Source organism: Spinacia oleracea, chromosome 3 (assembly GCF_020520425.1).
Source record: "Spinacia oleracea cultivar Varoflay chromosome 3, BTI_SOV_V1, whole genome shotgun sequence".
In the NCBI taxonomy this organism is placed as follows: domain Eukaryota; kingdom Viridiplantae; phylum Streptophyta; class Magnoliopsida; order Caryophyllales; family Amaranthaceae; genus Spinacia; species Spinacia oleracea.
This window is the reverse complement of record NC_079489.1, coordinates 49,127,341-49,145,520: the sequence shown is the minus strand read 5'-3', so window position 1 is coordinate 49,145,520 and position 18,180 is coordinate 49,127,341. Positions and strand designations below refer to the sequence as shown.

General features: G+C 30.7%; 1 protein-coding gene across 1 annotated transcript; it reads right to left on the bottom strand.

The window, feature by feature from the left end:
• LOC110778942 (serine carboxypeptidase-like 13) lies at window positions 1–17,417 on the bottom strand. The gene is made up of 14 exons (XM_021983472.2): window positions 17,215–17,417; window positions 14,968–15,113; window positions 14,801–14,877; window positions 14,439–14,561; window positions 14,048–14,150; window positions 12,912–12,949; window positions 12,735–12,836; window positions 12,548–12,634; window positions 12,302–12,457; window positions 11,775–11,846; window positions 10,648–10,766; window positions 10,161–10,274; window positions 367–412; window positions 1–297 (listed from the first exon to the last, which is right to left on the bottom strand). Exons 1-14 carry the CDS (start codon window positions 17,346–17,348, stop codon window positions 214–216), a joined length of 1,401 nt encoding a protein of 466 aa, XP_021839164.2. The 5' UTR covers window positions 17,349–17,417; the 3' UTR covers window positions 1–213.
• Window positions 17,418–18,180: the final 763 nt, after the last annotated feature.

Below are 18,180 nucleotides of genomic sequence, written 5' to 3'. Positions count from 1 at the left end.
TGAAAAGGATGAATTCACGTCTGCAATAACACATTTGAAACAAAATTATAGTTTGTTATCACAAAGTAATAAATTAAGACATCTTCCAAGCCTATACTAGCTTAGATTAAGGTTATATAACAATGGATAAAATGATAGATATGGCTAGTATCCTTTTATTAAAGTACGATACTAATATTATTAGTTTTTCAATATGACGCATGCATGTCACGATTATAAATGTTCCCCGCGAATCCATCTCATGAACATAGAAGCACATTGCTTTGGCTTGTACTCAGGAGCAGTGTGTCCAGCCCCCTGTACAAATATGAATTACTTAATATATTCAAATTTCAAGCCACAATAAACTTAGTAACATATACTAACCTTAATAGTGGCAAAAGTCATCTTATTAGCATATGTCCTTGTAAACCTACATAAATAAAATGAATCAAAATATACACCATATATAAGTAACATACAATATCTATCTATTACTATATACTAAAAGAGACACCAGGAATGACACGTGTCAATTCCTGGTGCGATTTTTTCCCGCCAAAAACCACTTTCCCAAAAAAGTGTATCGGTTTTATTTTATTTTATTTTCTTTCTTTTTTTATAAACTATTTATTTATGGAAACAAATTTTAGTTTATAAACTATGGCAATAATAGATACGACGTAATAATAATTATTCTAAATTGTTAATATTTTATTCAAATCGCTATATTAATAATGAAAAATATATCACTCAATATTTTGCTCAAATTACCATATTACCATTTTAAATATGCACATTAGATGAATAAATTTAAACGAGTATGTTAAAAATGTTATAACTGTGCAATAGTTTGGGAGATAATTCGTTAAATAATTTGTAAAAAAATTTATCAAAATCCGTGCGTGCACGGGATCTATTCTAGTTATTATTATAAATGAGATAAGGGAAAGCTTGGGGTCTAAGTTTTTAGGTTTTTCACTTTCTAGGGTCTAAGTATTTTTCTTTCATCTTTTGGGGTCTAGCTTCAATTTACTATTAACTTAACTCACCTTTAACCCACTTTTAACCATACTTCAAATAACAAAAATTATTAAAATTTATTTTAAATTTCCATAAAAAGTAAAAGTATATATAGTAAATATAATCTTTGGAACACATTTAACAACCTATTTCCCTCAAAAATGATACTCCGTGTAAAAATATAAAGAAAAATTATATCTAAAATAATAGCTCTACCCATTGCTAACCTCTTCCCTTGTTAGAAATAATATATTGTGAAGCTTTTGCTTATTGAGTAGTCTTTTTCGACTAATTTTCTTTTTCGGATTTTGTTGTTGTTGCGTAATTTTCATCGCGTACTACTCATTTAATCTCATATGGTTATGTTAATACAAAGTAATAAAAGATTTTCCAAATTATTTATTGATAATAAATCTAACAAGGTCTTGGGCTAGTGGTTATGAGTGAGGGTATGTGTACGACAAGTCTCTAGTTTAATCCTCTTTTTTTGTATTTGCAATTTTTATTGCACTTGTGACTCATTCGGGAAAAAAAAATTCATACTAATTCAAAGGAGATTTATTTAGTTTTGAGGTATCCATCAAAAAAAATTCCAATAAATAAAATTTATAAATCGTTTTTAATTATAATTTCAATTTTTTTTTTTATTTTTTTTACATTATACAATTTTATAGTTAAAGTGGTCAAACACTCAAACATATGAATGAATAAGATTAATCCATAAAAATAAAGAGCCAAGATTTAAGAAAGCGATTTTTCTTAACTAAGGTTCCCTCAGAACAAACTTTTCTTAACTAAGGGGTCTAAGTTTTTAACCAAGGGTCTATGTTTTTAAGTGTCATTTAGTTAAACTTGGTCATAAAATACTGTCTAGACCCCAAACGGTGAAAAAAAATAAGTTGAACCCCAAACGGTGAAAAAAAATAAGTTGAACCCCAAACGGTAAAAAATATAATAACTTGGACCTCATTTATTTTCTTAACTCTATTATAAATATAATGAATGATTAACTTAGGGTTATTAAAGCATTTATTTAAAGAAGATATTCAAAGCCTTTTTATCTGAATTAGTTAAATTATTTCATCTAATATCTACTTGACCACTTCAGCATGGATTCCTTCAAAATAAAGAAATTTTTATGAGATTCATCATACTTATATCAATCTTTTGATAAAAATTTGTTGTTTAGATTGTTCTATAAATGAGCTAACTTAGGTCCTGTGCAACGGGTGATCTTTACTAAAGTTTATACCAAATAACAATTGTTTTGTTAAACAATAATGGGTTTTTCTCTTTGGTAGCCATTAACTTTTTCAAATTTTCAATGGTAACAAAAGTTTTGCCATATTCTCTTAAATAGCATTAGTTTTTTAAAAGTTTCTCTATAGTAGCAGTATTCTAGTAATTAACACTAAATAAATAAAATTAAACTAGCTAACCTAATGGGCGCTGCGATATATTAAAATTTTGCCAGATTAAAGCTTTTGTATATCCAAAGCATATATGAAGTTGCGGTTTGTCAGAGTTTTAATGAGATTAAATGGATAGAGAGCCCACTAATTTTAATAAGTAACAAGAGAATGATTGCGGAGAACCCCACTGCAATATATTCATGGTTTATCTCATAAAAAGATGAAAGAGGATCTAAATGGGATAATTTGATGAGCACAAAATAAGAAACCTATGGATACAAATTCAAACGCCCTTCTATCTCAGCCAAACTTCAAAATGACAAAAAGATTTACATATAGTGGCTCCTTCCCGTCTTTACTGTAAGAAGACCATTTGATCAGTCAAATGATTCATATGGTGCAGTTTCCCCCACCCCTTATCTTCGTATATTTCAAGCTCTTTGGCAATGCTGGCCTTTAGTGTGCTTGAATCAATCACTTATGGGTCCTCGCGCCTCGCGCAATGGGCTCATGGGGAAAAAGGTTTAAAGTGTTGGAATATAAAGATGGAAAAGCGCTCAAAACCTGTCTGTCAGGTTTTGGAAAACCGGCAGGTTTCTCAAAACCTGCTAGCCAGGTTTTCCAAAACCGGCAGGTTTCGAGCGTAAGTTGAAAAACGGACTTTAAAGACATTTCTTGAAGTGCACCGAAAACCTGCCGGTTTTGGAAACCGGCAGGTTTCGATATCGGTTCTTTGTGTTGTCCGTTTTTGTTCTTCTCTTTGGATTCCTCCTTTATGATAACCTTTTAAGTATGATTTATGGACAATTATCATTCTGATTATGGTGATTAAGTTGGTCCATTATTTCTCTTGATTATGGGGATTATCAACCCTTCATTATCATGGGTTTATGGTTGATTAATATCATTGAATTCCTTTGAAACCTTTGATTTCTTTGGGTTGTTTTGTCTCCTCCAAAAATCCTATAAATACTCTTCATTTTCTGAGTTGTTGGGACACACATATATTGACCTCTTCCTCTCCTCCTCCTTTTCTCTTTGATTTGGGTGGAAGAATTTTGGTTCATGATTAAGTCATGATTATTCGTATCTCTTCAAACCTTTTCCTTCTTATTCTATTCGGCATAAGTTCATGTGGCTCCATCTCATCACCAAAAGTGCCTTTGTGTGTTGAGAGTTGTGTAAACGAATCGGTGAATACAATTGTGCACCCCGGTTGCACCGAATCTCGTTTTCAAGGCAGTGGTTTGGTTACCACGGCGCAACGATTTCCTAAACCTATTCATATTCTTATTCTAGTATTTGCCTTGAAAACCCAATTATTACAACAATTTGAAAACGAGATATATTTCAATGGCTAAATACTTCTTATGATTTGTGAGGAAATTTATATTAGTGAGTTTGAGTGAAAGATAAAGGGAATTTAGAGGGTTTCCAAAGATGTTTTTCATTCACGTTTTTCTGGGAGCATTCTCAAAGATTGACCCCGATCGAGGGTCACCCGTGGTTCGATTGTCCTGAAATTTTGACACAATATCCGAGACATCTTGGGATTGATTTTCAAAGGTCGGATTGTCAATTTATGATCTTGATCTCCAGTAACAACAACCACAACGAACCTGATTTTTCTGGATAAGAAAAGTCAAAAGTAATGTCTTGGAGAAGATGATTGATGAATGGTGGTCATGATATCGTGATGGAGGATTGATTGAAGATTTTGGAATGTCTTACAATCACATACTTGATTTAATATCAAGGGAGGTTCATTCCAAACTACTTCTTTTAATAAGATATTATTCTAACATGTTCATTTCTAATAGCCATTTCAACAAATTATATCTTGTGAAGATGACAATTTTAAAATTGATTTTTATATTGTCAAATGATGTTTGTTGGAATGATTACTAGAAAGTAGAGGACTTGAATTATTTATGATGTATGAACATGTTATTGCATTCTATAGTTTACTTTGGTTTCATGCATGTTTAATTTCATGAAGAGACCTTAGTTTTATTAGAGTTATGTTTTTAGTCTTTTAAAGACTAATGTGAATTATTTTGGCATTGTCATATTTTCCTTGGTGGAGAATTTTTTGGACTTGTGACTTTGTGTACTTGCTTTAAAGGAATTTAGTAAGTAGTTAGATTTTTTACGTTGTCATTTCAAGCGCTAACTTGTCATGGTAATATTGGTGTATATGTATGATTCCAAGTTCTTGTTTATTACCAAGAATATTGGGTATGTAAAATAATCGTTAATGATTTCTTATGCATTATTGGAAATATGCATAATTAATTTCTTGGAGTTTTTCGTGTACCCAATGGAGCAAGTTTTCATAAGCTTATGATGACCCCATAGAACATAAGTGTTTGAGTTTGTGGAAGCAAACTACGTTGAACCCTTTTCCTTGGAATATGATGAGTGAATAGTTACATGTAATATTTTCCTTGGATGTATACCTAATTATTCGAGTCACTAAACTTTTGAAAATTGGACCATTAATCTGGTCATGATTAGTATGGCGTTGTTTAATGAATTTTATATGGTTGGGACTAAATAGACTTTTTACTCCCACATTACGTTGGTGTTGGAATTTCATTAAAGTTGGCCAAAATTTTTGAGACTTGAGTTTTAAGGGTTAATTGATCTTTAAACGGTTTTATGAGAATTGTTGAGTACATAATCTTATTATGGTATTTCTCATAGTTTAACCTTGTTGAGTGATCATTTTATTATCTTAATTTTTAGGCTTATTATTTCCATGTTGGGGTTGTATTTTATGCTCATGTTTTTTGAATGTTTCATTCATTAGTTGGAAAGTGATCGTAAGTCCAAATATTCGAGATTTGAATGTTTAGGTGTCATGTAAAAGAGACTTTTAAGTCCACTATGTGGGAAGTGCCTAATATTTCAATGTTGGACTTGTTTTCTTGGTTCATGTATTATTTGAGTGTACTCTTTTTATTATGCATGTAATTCCATGACTTCTTGGGATGTTCATCTTATTGATGAGTCTTGGTAAGTATTTTATTTGAGTATTCTCATCTTAACGGTAATTCTTCTTTTAGCATGTTTGTGCATGATGCAATTAATTGTTTGGCTATGCACGTTGGGTTTAAAGTGTCTCTTGCTTGATTGTTCTATTTTCTTCTAACTCTTTTGTTACTAGTGAAAAAGTTGAATTTAGAAGAGACTTGAAGTTAGAGTTTTCAAGGCATGAGAATTGCCCGTTATGCTAAAAGACGTTTTTATGTATGCCTTGAATTTGTGTTGTGTTTTCAATTCCTACGAGTAAGACCTTAATTCCGTGATTTGTCAACGGAGACTTTTTGTCGTTGACCTTTGAGGGGAAGCTTTTGGGAGTAAGTTAAGCTTACTTGTGAGTTTCACAACCTACCTAAGGAATGTGAATATCTAGATGTTTTCTTGAAAGGGTTTGACGACATGGTTATTAGGAATTTCAAGGCTATACTTGATTTTTGGGAGAACCTTATCAAAGTAAGGGATTGAGGTTTTTTTATTCTTATTATTTTGGGAACAAGTTTTATATCACTTAGATTTTTGAGCAGTTTGACTTTCATTCCTATATTGCATGCTCTTTTATCATAGGTATGTAAAGTGATTGTTCTAAGTGGTAAAACCATGAGTGATGAGTTCCCATGCTTGAGGATAAGAATCATGTGTTTATGGAATTCATTATGTGTGTTGAGGTTATCACCTTTGTATTGGTACATGTACCTTATCAATATCTTGATGCATATTGATTGTGTAGAATTTGAATTCTCGTAGTTGTTTAAATTAATGACTTGGGTAGAGAATTTCAATTCTTAGTTTTCCAAGGTGATAATTATGTTGGGTATTTTTACTCGATATGTGGGTGATGTGCTCAAGTTATTTTTACATCACATGTTGAATATTGAGTTTCAAACCTTCATTGAATTCCATGTATTCTCCCTTGAAAGTTGAAAGTGTTATTTAAGTAAATGGTTTTGCATAATATATGAAACAAATGTTTGGTTTTCATAGTAAGTCATTTTCTTAATTTTTGAGAAGATTTGTGAAAATATAAAATCATATCACTTTGGGTATGTGTGGAATGTAATATTTAGCATCAACCTTTAAAAGGACCTAAAACGTGATTTAGGTTGTGTACGCTAATATGTTTTCCACTATGATAATGATATGTATTGTTGGTATTTTGACATAGCAATTATTTGTGAATTTTATGTGAAACAATTGGGTTGCTTTATTTTCACAAATTTTATAGTGAACTTGTGTTTACTTCATTTTCAAGGTACCATGGATAAGGTCAAATGATATTTATTTGCAATGTTTTCAAAGTATATTACTTTGAAGTTTTCGATGCAAATTATAAAAGTTTGATATTGAAGAAATATTTTCACTAAAGTGGCTACGTTGATTTGAGGATCATACTTTATGAACAATCTTTTGTAAAATTGATTTTTACAAAATTATCCCATCTAAGTTAATATATTTTGGTTGAACCAAGAACAAAGCATATTATGATTTCTTAACCATGTGTGCTTTTGAGTGAACATAGACTATTTAAATGTCCTTGCTTGTGGTTATACTTTCTAACGGAAAACTTTAATGCAAGGTACATTATGCACTATGGCAAGAAGATTGAATTGGGACATGTAATGATCCTTGATGATTGAAATGTCGAGGGGGATAGGCTTCATGTCCATTTGAGTAAAGTAATAAGCATTACTTGCTTATCCCTATGGCATGTGTTGTAATGCTTGAATGAGGTTGAGTCTTTGAACTCTTAATGGTAGAGTGCTAGTTGAGATGCACTTTAAAGAGAACCACCGCTTGTATGAGGGTTGAGTTGTATAAACTCTTAATGAATCTAACATATTGAAATGGACGCATTCAACTTGTGGATTCACCAACTAAAATTATTTGATAGGTTGAACATTATATTATGTTCTTAATGAATCTATGGACTTGTGGGGGGTTAATATAGCTACGAGGTAGCTATATTATGGTTCACTAAAGGTTAACATATTTTAACCCTATTGACTAAGTGCTATTTTGAGAAGCACTTGAGGATTCACCTACGTGGTTGTGAAGACTCGCTATCTTCTATGGAAACTTGGGCGGTTTCTTAGAGCTTCCATGAGAAGTAAGGTAAACGCATGGCTTAAAATGCGTACACTTTGCGGAGTCCACATGATTTTTGGAGTAAGGTATGTGTTGTGAGGGCGTGACTTAAATCTTAGAGTTTGAAGGTTAGTCCACTCTTTGATCAAGAACTTGAGGGTTTCAAGGTTCGTCCACCCTTGGGTTTGTAAGTCATAATTCACTTCACTAAGCATTTGGTTTCAATTTACTTTATGTAACACCAAGTGTTATGTATTAAGCTCCTCTTATGCCCAATATCTTCCTCTTTCATTTAGTATCTTTTCTCATCTTTAGTGGGAGATTGTTGGAATATAAAGATGGAAAAGCGCTCAAAACCTGCCAGCCAGGTTTTGGAAAACCGGCAGGTTTCTCAAAACCTGCCAGCCAGGTTTTCCGAAACCGGCAGGTTTCGAGCGTAAGTTGAAAAATGGACTTTAAAGGCATTTCTTGAAGTGCACCGAAAACCTGCCGTTTTTGGGAAACCGGCAGGTTTCGAGATCGGTTCTTTGTGTTGTCCGTTTTTGTTCTTCTCTTTGGATTCCTCCTTTATGATAACCTTTTAAGTATGATTTATGGACACTTATCATTCTGATTATGGTGATTAAGTTGGTCCATTATTTCTCTTGATTATGGGGGTTATCAACCCTTCATTATCATGGGTTTATGGTTGATTAATATCATTGAATTCCTTTGAAACCTTTGATTTCTTTGGGTTGTTTTGTCTCCACTAAAAATCCTATTAGTACTCTTCATTTTCTGAGTTGTTGGGACACACATATATTGACCTCTTCCTCTCCTCCTCCTTTTCTCTTTGATTTGGGTGGAAGAATTTTGGTTCATGATTAAGTCATGATTATTCGTATCTCTTCAAACCTTTTCCTTCTTATTCTATTGGGCATAAGTTCATGTGGCTCCATCTCATCACCCAAAAGTGCCTTTGTGTGTTGAGAGTTGTGTAAACCTTAGAGAACGAATCGGTGAATACAATTGTGCACCCCGGTTGCACCGAATCTCGTTTTCAAGGCATTGGTTTGGTTACCACGGCGCAAACGATTTCCTAAACCTATTCATATTCTTATTCTAGATTTGTCTTGAAAACCCAATTATTACAACATAAAGAACGGAAGCAAAAAAAATGTTACGTTACTTTTACAATTTGCTGTAAGAAGACTCATTTGATCAATCAGATGATTAAACTTTTACCAAAAAAAAGTTTGAACAACCGAAGCCATAGTCTATAGGAAGGAGAAGAAGAAGACGAATGGAGTTTAAGAGTGAAGGAGTTGATGAGTTTCCTTTTTCTTTAATTTAATTTTTGTTATAATTAGGTTACTTAATTATAATTAGGTTAATTAGCTACTAATTATAATAATATTCCTAGATTAGAGAAACTTTTAAAACTAATGTTATTTAAGAGAATATGGTAAAACTTTTGTTATCATTGAGAATTTGCAAAAGTTTGATGGCTACCAATGAGAAAAACCCAACAATAATTTACCAAAACAAGCTTTTTAAATGAAATAAAATTGCTTGAATTTTGTTCATATACATGACCACATGTTATGTTCATATACATGACTTGAACTATACATATAACAAAGATATTAAGACCATTAATGAAATTAGACATTGTAAAACATATGAAAGAAAATAATTTAGAGTGGGATTTATTTATAATTTTTCCAAAAATACAAGTAAATTCTAATTTAACTCATCATCGTAATAAAAATTTAGAAGATGCGTTCCCGCTATGAAATGAATGATATGTAGAATTGAATTATAATTTTAATTTTTAAGAAATTTGTTAAAAATAATAATAATGTTCCTAACCTATATATTTTTTATATCTTTTATTAATATATAATTATAAAATTTTTACGGTCAAACTAGTACAATGACAAGTGTGTCAGTCAAATTGTTTCAAGTATTTTGAAATTTTGAAATTGAGGTGTTATATTCAGAAGTGTGTTTTTCGTTTACTCAGTTTTGAAGTAGTTTATCTTCTACATCAACTTGCATTCCAGCTTGGTATTGCTTCTGAACAGTACAAAGTAACTTTTGAATTTCATTCGTCTACCTTTTTTGTTGGTATCCATCCATGAGTTAGGTTCACAAGCTATCTTAATTGCCAATGTTAATTTGAGTCATTTGTCCTTAAACTTTGTCACTTCAATGTTCAAAATGCAAACATTTTTTTTATATTATTGTGTAATTATATTGATTGGATGCTAACTTCAGGTGAGTGCACTGGGAAAAAAAAACCTTCGAGTGCGTCAAATACAAAGCAGTTAAATGGACATGAAAAAATATCATATGAAATTTCACTGATGAATCTTATATATTAGTTTCAAGATAATTTGATACGCTGCGAACCTACAATGCAGTAAATTAAAGCAGATATTCAAAGAAGGATATATTATAATCTAACAAATTAATTAAGTTTCCCTCCATATGTCTCATCCAGTCATCCCTTTTGGTTAGTCACTTTGTTAACATTTATGATAGGATAATAAGAAGATTAATTTTTAAATGTAATTGTTTTCCCTACATAAATTACAAATATTAAGATAGAAAAAATGATGTTAACTTGTAACTTACCCTGCTATTTGGCCATCAACCAACCATTTTCTCCAATCATCAACAATCGAGTAATTCAAAGATCTTATCCATGCTTGAGTTCCCAAAAATGGAACAATCATGTCATGGTCTCCACTACGTAAAACAATTAAAATTTTATCAAAAGAAGAAATTAAAATATAAAGTACCATCTCTATTTCAAAATGATCTTTACACTTTCTGTTTTAGTCTATTTCATAATGTTTTTTATATTGTGTTTTTTTTTTCTATTTTTGTACATAAAAATGTACCATGTTATCCCTCTTAGTACACAAAATTTACATTTTTCCACCCACTTTTTTTTTACATACACCCACCTTTTTTCACTATATATCTTACTTTATCCATATTTTACCATATTTTACACAATTTATCATATTTACCTTAATATTCGTGTAAATAATAACGATAAAGATCATTTTGATATGGAGATACAATAGAAAATAATAAATGTAAATAGTACACTAACCTATATATTAGAGACCGAAAGCCTTCGGCACTTAGTTTCACATGGTATGGCACACTACTTGAAACCTCGTACGAATAATGGAATGCATAGTTACATCTTATCCATTCACCAATAGTCCCCTGTAATACATTTACTTAAACTTATATTTATGAATTTTAATATAAATATAAAAAATTATACGCACATTTATACCTTACGAACATGAAGTTACTTAAAGTTAGATTTATGAATTTTAATATAACGAAATTGCGGATCTTTTACCAAACTGACTACTTTTAAAATTTTATTTACCAAAATGGCTACTTTTGAATTCTATTTCCCAAGTTAGCTACTCCGTACTATTTATTTACAAAAATGACTATTATGATTTTCAGACAAAAAAAAAAGCATTAAACTAGTTTGATTTTTTTTTTTTTAATATATATGTATAGTAAACCGGTTTTTTTAAGGCGGTTTTATATTTTTTTTTATTTTTGACTAAAAAAACTTAAGAAACATTAACCCTTTAAACTTAAATTTAAGAACTTCGTAAACTTAAATATGAGAACTCCATTACTAACCATTGTCCCTAATATTCGTCCAAAACAACATGTATTCCCGGTAGAACTCGATAGTAAAGAAAAAATAAATGAAATAAATAGGGTAATGAACGAAAGAAGGTACAAATTCAAAAATGCTCAAGTGTGCTCAAGTAGACAATTGAGGCTATTTAAAACCCAAAGCAGTTTAATATTTTGTTATTTAAATACTCAAACCAAACTGGTTCACTATTAGAAAAAACACAAACCGGTTATTTTTTTTTTAAAAATATCAATCCGGTTTACTATTAAAAAAAAAACTCAAACCGGTTCACTCTTTAAAAAAAATATATCAAACCGGTTCACTATTAAAAAAAATTCAAACCGGTTCACTATTTTGAAAAAGCTCAAACCGGTTCCGTATAAAAATAAAAACTTAGACCGGTTCATTGGTTTTACTTTAAAATCAAAATTAAAAAATAGCTAGTTTAAAATCAAAATAATAGCTAGTTTGGGAAATAAAATTAAAATATAGCCATTTTGGTAAATAAAATTGTAAAAGTAGCCACTTTGGTAAAAGATCTCGAAATTGCACGCCCATTTATATACCTTACGAACATGAAGAGCATCTTGAACACTCCTCTCATTCATCCAATGCCTAGCAATTAAATAACCTTCTTTCTGATAGAAAAAGATATGAAATAATGTTAACAATAACACATACTACGTACAAAATTACTACAGTATAAAAAAGAAGAAAAATATTGATATAATAGCAGTAAAAACATTTCATGTGTGTAAATAATCGGTTTTATGAACTTTGCGAAAAAAATAAAAATATTTTAGGTGGTATAAAACATTTTTATGTTCTTTTATTTTGTAATAACTACGGAGTATTAAGTTTATTTATTTAGCATCTAACAAAAAAAATTGAAAAGAAAGAAAGAAAATATCCAGAAACTTGTAGTACATCAGAGCAAACAACAATTAACTAGTAGGAATTGATGTATATATATATCAAAACTCGTTTTAACATCATAAAAAATTAATTAATACTACGTATGATTTAGTACCTATTTATTCCCATCTACATGATAAATGTCAATAACAACTTTGGAAGAATATTAGTAACTTACACGACAACTATAGGCACCAATGTTTTTGAGATGATATAAGCTATTGACACTTTCAGCGACCATCCTTCTTTTTGTACTAGGGATTCCATAAACTCTCAGGGAATCAATATCACAAAAATCCTCCAATGTCATTGTAACTTGAATTCCATGTAAACCCTTGCATTCACGAATTATAGATTATATAAAATTTAAAAAATATCATATGAAACACATGAATGGTCAATTGATAAAAACAAATGCTCTTACCCATTCAAAAGCTTTAATCTTATTCCAACACTCTTTATTTTTCGCATTTACCAGTTGGTATTGTCCACTACAAGTTCTCTGTAACGACTATAGAATAAAAAATATAAAAAATGACATTAAAAATATAAGTTTACATCAATTTAATTAACTTTTTAATTATTTTTATAGAAACTCATTATTATTTTACCTCATAAAACTCATCAGAAATCAGCCCCATACCATGTGCTAAAGGCACTTGATAATTGCTATCAATACTTCTATCAGTGGCAGGATTTCCTAATATATATCCCTGGATATAAAATATTCAAATATGTTATCAATTTTTGACATATAGTTTCTGAAAAAAATGGATATAAGTACTAACCTTGAGATTAAGAAGTGGTTGTAACCCTCTTTCATTATCTATACATTTATTAGAAGAAAGAAACTTGTGTCAATAAATATACGTGCTATTTGTACTCCTCCTTTTAATCTTAAGACTAAAATTACTGAATTTGGAAAACGGACAATAGGAGAAACAATTATGTAATGATTAAATGCTCTAAGTTTTATAGAATAACTAGTTTTTGGCCCCGGACGATGTCCGGGTTACTATATTAATAACTTCACATTTAGTTAGATTTTTTTTGCAATAATAACATGAAACATGTCATGTCATAGTGGTAAAAGCTTTATTGTTTAAACATTACATGGAGCGAAATAATCGTAAACAGAGCGCCACGTGACACGCATATACTTTCTTACAAACGCTTTTTAATATATAGTGTTCAAACCTTATATATTTATAAACCATATTTAACATTTTTATGTATATGAAAATTACATGAAGTGAAAAAATCGTAAACAGAGCGACATGTGTCACACATACTTCTTACAAACGCTTTTTAATATATAGTATAGATATCTAGAAAGACAATACGTACGTAGTAGTATATACGTGCTTCCGATCCCCATTTTCCCAATAGATGAATTGCTTTGAATTTAGTCTACTTAACATTTCGTATATTGTCTTTGATTATTTTTTATTTGTTTACTACTGAGATTACTTTTAGTATAGTTATTGTTGGGTTAATCTCAATATATTTTATAAAAGTTAATTAGTTATTTTAACTATTGTACCCTATTAATAATATTAGTAATCAAGGTTATTAATGGTGAAAGTTGTGCGTAAAGATAAATTTCTACGGTAGGTTAAATATTTACTACTACATTCGTTTCTAAAAGTTCTTTACCCTTTGGAATATGTGTCCAAATTATGGAAACTTTGACCGTAAATAATCACCATTATATATACATCAAAATGTTACATGTAAAATCTTGTTATATTGGTCTCGGTATGTATTTCCAGAATATCAACTTTTTATAATTTTTTTACCTACGAAATTAGATATATTAGTAGTTAAATATTGCATTGGGGTTCGTGCAAATAGTAACTGTAAAGAACTTTGTGAAACGGAGATAGTATAAATTAAAGTTTAAATCTAATCATGTAGAGCTTACCGGAAAGCATGTTTACAAAGTAAAGAGGAAGGGTAAATCCTGTATATGAGTCACCACCAAGGTAAAGAGGATTTGAAATAAATTGTGGATGATTTATCAGCCACTGCAATGGAATATATACAAGAAAATCAGTATTACATACATTTTTATTACACCAAAGATATAAATAAAGGATATTTGGATATTAATAATTCAAATAGTTAAAGTTAGTGGAATGAGGCACAAGGGTTATATAAATTATAAATTGAGGTGGGGAGATTCGAAACTGAGATCTGTCATACACAAGTCCTCAGTCTTTACACTAGGCCAATACTTGATTGATAAATAGTTAACGTAATAACTAAACAAAAGCGAATAATAAAATTAAGGACCTAAATTTATTGAAATTTACCTTTCTTAAAAATTCATTTATATTACGTGATGCCTTATAATCCCCAGAGTAATTTGCACGATGTGTTGTAGAATAAGAGAAGCCAGCACCCGCAGGAAAATCCACAAAGAGTATGTTTGCAGTCTTGGGATTTTAATTGCCACAATAAGAAGAATATCATTACTTCATTTGCACGTACTAGTTGACTTGAATAGAATTAAGAAGTAAAATATCAAATAAAATAGTAAAGCACAATGTAAGGAATATTATGAAACGAATTAAAACAGAAAGGGTAAAGTTTATCTTAAAACGGATGGGGTAGAAATTAAGAAATACTAGTAAAAGACAAAATAGTTGAATTGAAATGTGTGATAAAGGTTTACCTTAGTCCATGAGTATTGCCTCAAGACCAATTTAGGTAAAGTTGTAATACTATCGACCTCTTCAAGTTGTATAGGTCCTGAACATTCAATAAAAAGCCAAATATTAACATAGTATTAGCAGTAGATAACACTAAAGCTCAATATGATTAGTTGGGACTTGGGAGTACCTATTTCATAGAGGATGGCAGACATTGCAGAGCAAAGAGGACCTCCTGTTAGCCATAATAGAATCGGATCATCTTTAGGATTATTTTCTGATTCAAAGAAATAGTAAAACACTTGTGTTTCCTCTCTTACATCTACCCCAATGTACCTGTACAAGTCTTCAAATTAGAATATACATACAGTAGATGACTCAAGCCAAACTAGATTTTGTTTTTCTTTCTATCCGATTAATTAACTTACATCTAATTAAACACCTTTTATTAGCTAATAAAACATATTTTCTCTGTGTTTTTCACTTGCATTATTTGGGTTGGGCACAAAGATTAAGAAAATTTATAATTATTATGATTGCTCATATGATAACAAAAAAGGTAAAAAATTAGGTAACAATAGTAAATATGAAATGTGAGTAAGGGTTAAGTAATTATTGCAAAAAACATGTAAAAATATAACATAAAAAGATAGTATGATGCAACTAATGTGTTGAAATTAGAATATACAATAGATGAGAGAAGCCAAACTATAATATGTTTTTCATTTAAGACCTTTTATAGGCTCATAAAACATACTACGTATTGTTGGGCCCAATCATCCACCTTTTCGGGCCACACACCACCATGACTACACATTAGTATGATATTGTTCGATTTGGGCCTAGCCCGTACGAATTTGTTTTTGGGCTTCTTCCAAAAGACCTCATACTAATAGGAGAAGGTGAACACTTATATGATAGACAATCTTTGCCTCCTCTTCCGATGTGGGATTTGGGTTGATATCCCAACACGTATTACATAATAATATGTGAAATAACCCACTAACCCATTCAGTGGCGGAGCCACCTTGTGTCATGGTGGGTTACCCACCATTATTTTTGGGGAAAAAAAACTGAATTTAAAAAAAAAAAAATCACTTCACTCTGACCCAGAAGCAAGGCGTTACATCTCGCAAATTAATAGATATTTTCAGATATTTTTGTTTGGTTTATTGTAGGAATAACATTTCTACTGATTTTGTCCTCCATGGATATGCTTTAGAGAAGGAGCAAGGAGAAAGAGAAAGAAAGAATCTAGGTTTTACTTTTTACTTTTTACTTTTAAAATAAAATGACTGGCTGGGAAGGGGGATATATGTGGGGTCTATCAAGCCAGTTGCATAATTATAGGGAGTAGTAATTTATACGGAGTACTTGATAGGGGTGTTTAATTTCGGATATCGGATCCGATCAAAAATTTTCGGATCGGGGAAATGTGATCCGAATCCGATCCGAAGCTTTCGGATATCCGGATTTTCGGATCGGATATTTCGGATTGGATATCCGAAAATCTGAAAACTATCCGAATTTTAAAAAAATTATCACGTTTTAAGCTAAATTTTTTCGGATATCCGATCCGAAATATCCGAAACCTTAAAATGGGATCGGATATCCGAAATTTGGATCGGATTATCGGATTTTACTATTTTTTTTAAAAAATATTGAAATATTTCGGTTATTTCAGATATCCGAAATGAAAAAAATATTGATCCGAATCCGATCCGAAAATCCGATTTTTTTTTCTTATCCGATCCGAAAAATCTGAAATGTCAAAACAGGATCGCATATCCAAAAATTTCGGATCGGATAATCGGATTTTCGAATCGTATCAAACGGATCGGATATTTTTGCACACCTACTCGGTACTCGGTATTTATAATCGAGTAACATATGCAGTACTAATGTACTCCGTACTATGGTAACATATGTCTAACTTTGTTTTTCTTTATTCTTCTTTAATTTATAATGGTAACTTTATCATGTGATTTCCCCCAAAAATTCATTTAATTTGACTAAATAGGCTACAGTATTTACAAAAATATGGTATGTACTCGGTAGTTAATACGTGAGTATATTTGTACAATTATTAAAAACGCTTAACTAAGATATTTTTTTTAAAAAGTTATGGAGTATTTACAAAAGTATGGTATGTACTATTATAATGCATGTATTAGTTATTATATTTTTGGTGTGATTATTGCATTTGTTATTAATTGGTATGGCGTTTGTGAATGGTGGTGAGCCGGTGACACACTATCCTTCAAATCCTGGCTCCGCCACTGAATCTATTACTGCCCAATAATAATATTAACAATTAATCAAGCATAAGATTAAGAGGGTATTAATATATGAGACGAATGGGAGTATCAAATATGTATGCATGTAACGTATGTAAATACAAAGTACAATGATCACACCAAAAAAGCATACGACTCACCCGGTTTCGAGCGAGAAAGGAAGAGGACCATCAAAGCCAGGAAGGAATTCAACCTTCTGAGAGACAATTGCATGAGAATTCAATTGGCATAAAATAACAAGAAATACAATAGAAAAAATGCTTGAGGTTCTCATTATTTTTCTTTTACGTTCAACGATTTAATCTCTAGAGAAATCAATGTTTGAGGTTCTCAATATTTTGAGTTTCCTACGTAGTACATTTATAATATGTTATTGCATTTGTTTTGTTGTAAATAAAGAGCTACCTAATTAAACAGATATATTTGAAAGACATACGTAACATATGTTAAAAACTTAGTAGAATTTGAGATGTGAAGCAACAACTTTGCTAGCATGTATTGAAATTTAGATGGTGACATAATCAACTTTATAGGTGGTTTTATCTATTGTGAAAATTATTTTCTATTTGATTCGGATTTACATAAGCTATTTTGTTTAGACGATGTAAACTTACATACATGCATGAGACTATGTTTGAGCTCACATAATTACAATTAGCACACGTTGTCTTTTGGTGTTTTATAGTATAGTACTTCATCTTTGTAACAGTTTATTAGACCTGTCAAAAATCGACCCGACCCGAAAACCGACCCGAATCCGACCCGAAAATAATGGGTCCTGAACAAGATTTTGTGACCCGTAACCCGATTTTATCCGAACCCGAGCAACCCGGAATGTAATGGGTCAAAACCCGATCGAACCCGTTTAGGACCCGACCGATTGAAAATCATTGTATTTATACTAAAAAATGAGATTATGAGAAAATTAAAGCATAATAAACAGGTTGTTTTTACTATTGTTGTGTGTAATATAATTTTAATTTTAATTATACGCCATTTTATGGTTGAATTTGACTAAATATAAACTTGTGTAGGAAAATTTGTTAATTTTTGCTCATATTTTGTATATTTATCACCTAAATTAATGAAAATATAATGCGCATTTT

Bases quoted from the DNA above. Each gene is read 5' to 3' on its own strand.
- LOC110778942 (XM_021983472.2), bottom strand. From the start codon at position 17,348: ATGAGAACCTCAAGCATTTTTTCTATTGTATTTCTTGTTATTTTATGC. The intron at 14,562-14,800 runs GTAAACCTTTAT...TAAAATCCCAAG, and splicing joins GGCAATACTCATGGACTAAG to ACTGCAAACATACTCTTTGT. The intron at 10,767-11,774 runs GTATATAAATGG...AATGTATTACAG, and splicing joins ATGCTCTTCATGTTCGTAAG to GGGACTATTGGTGAATGGAT.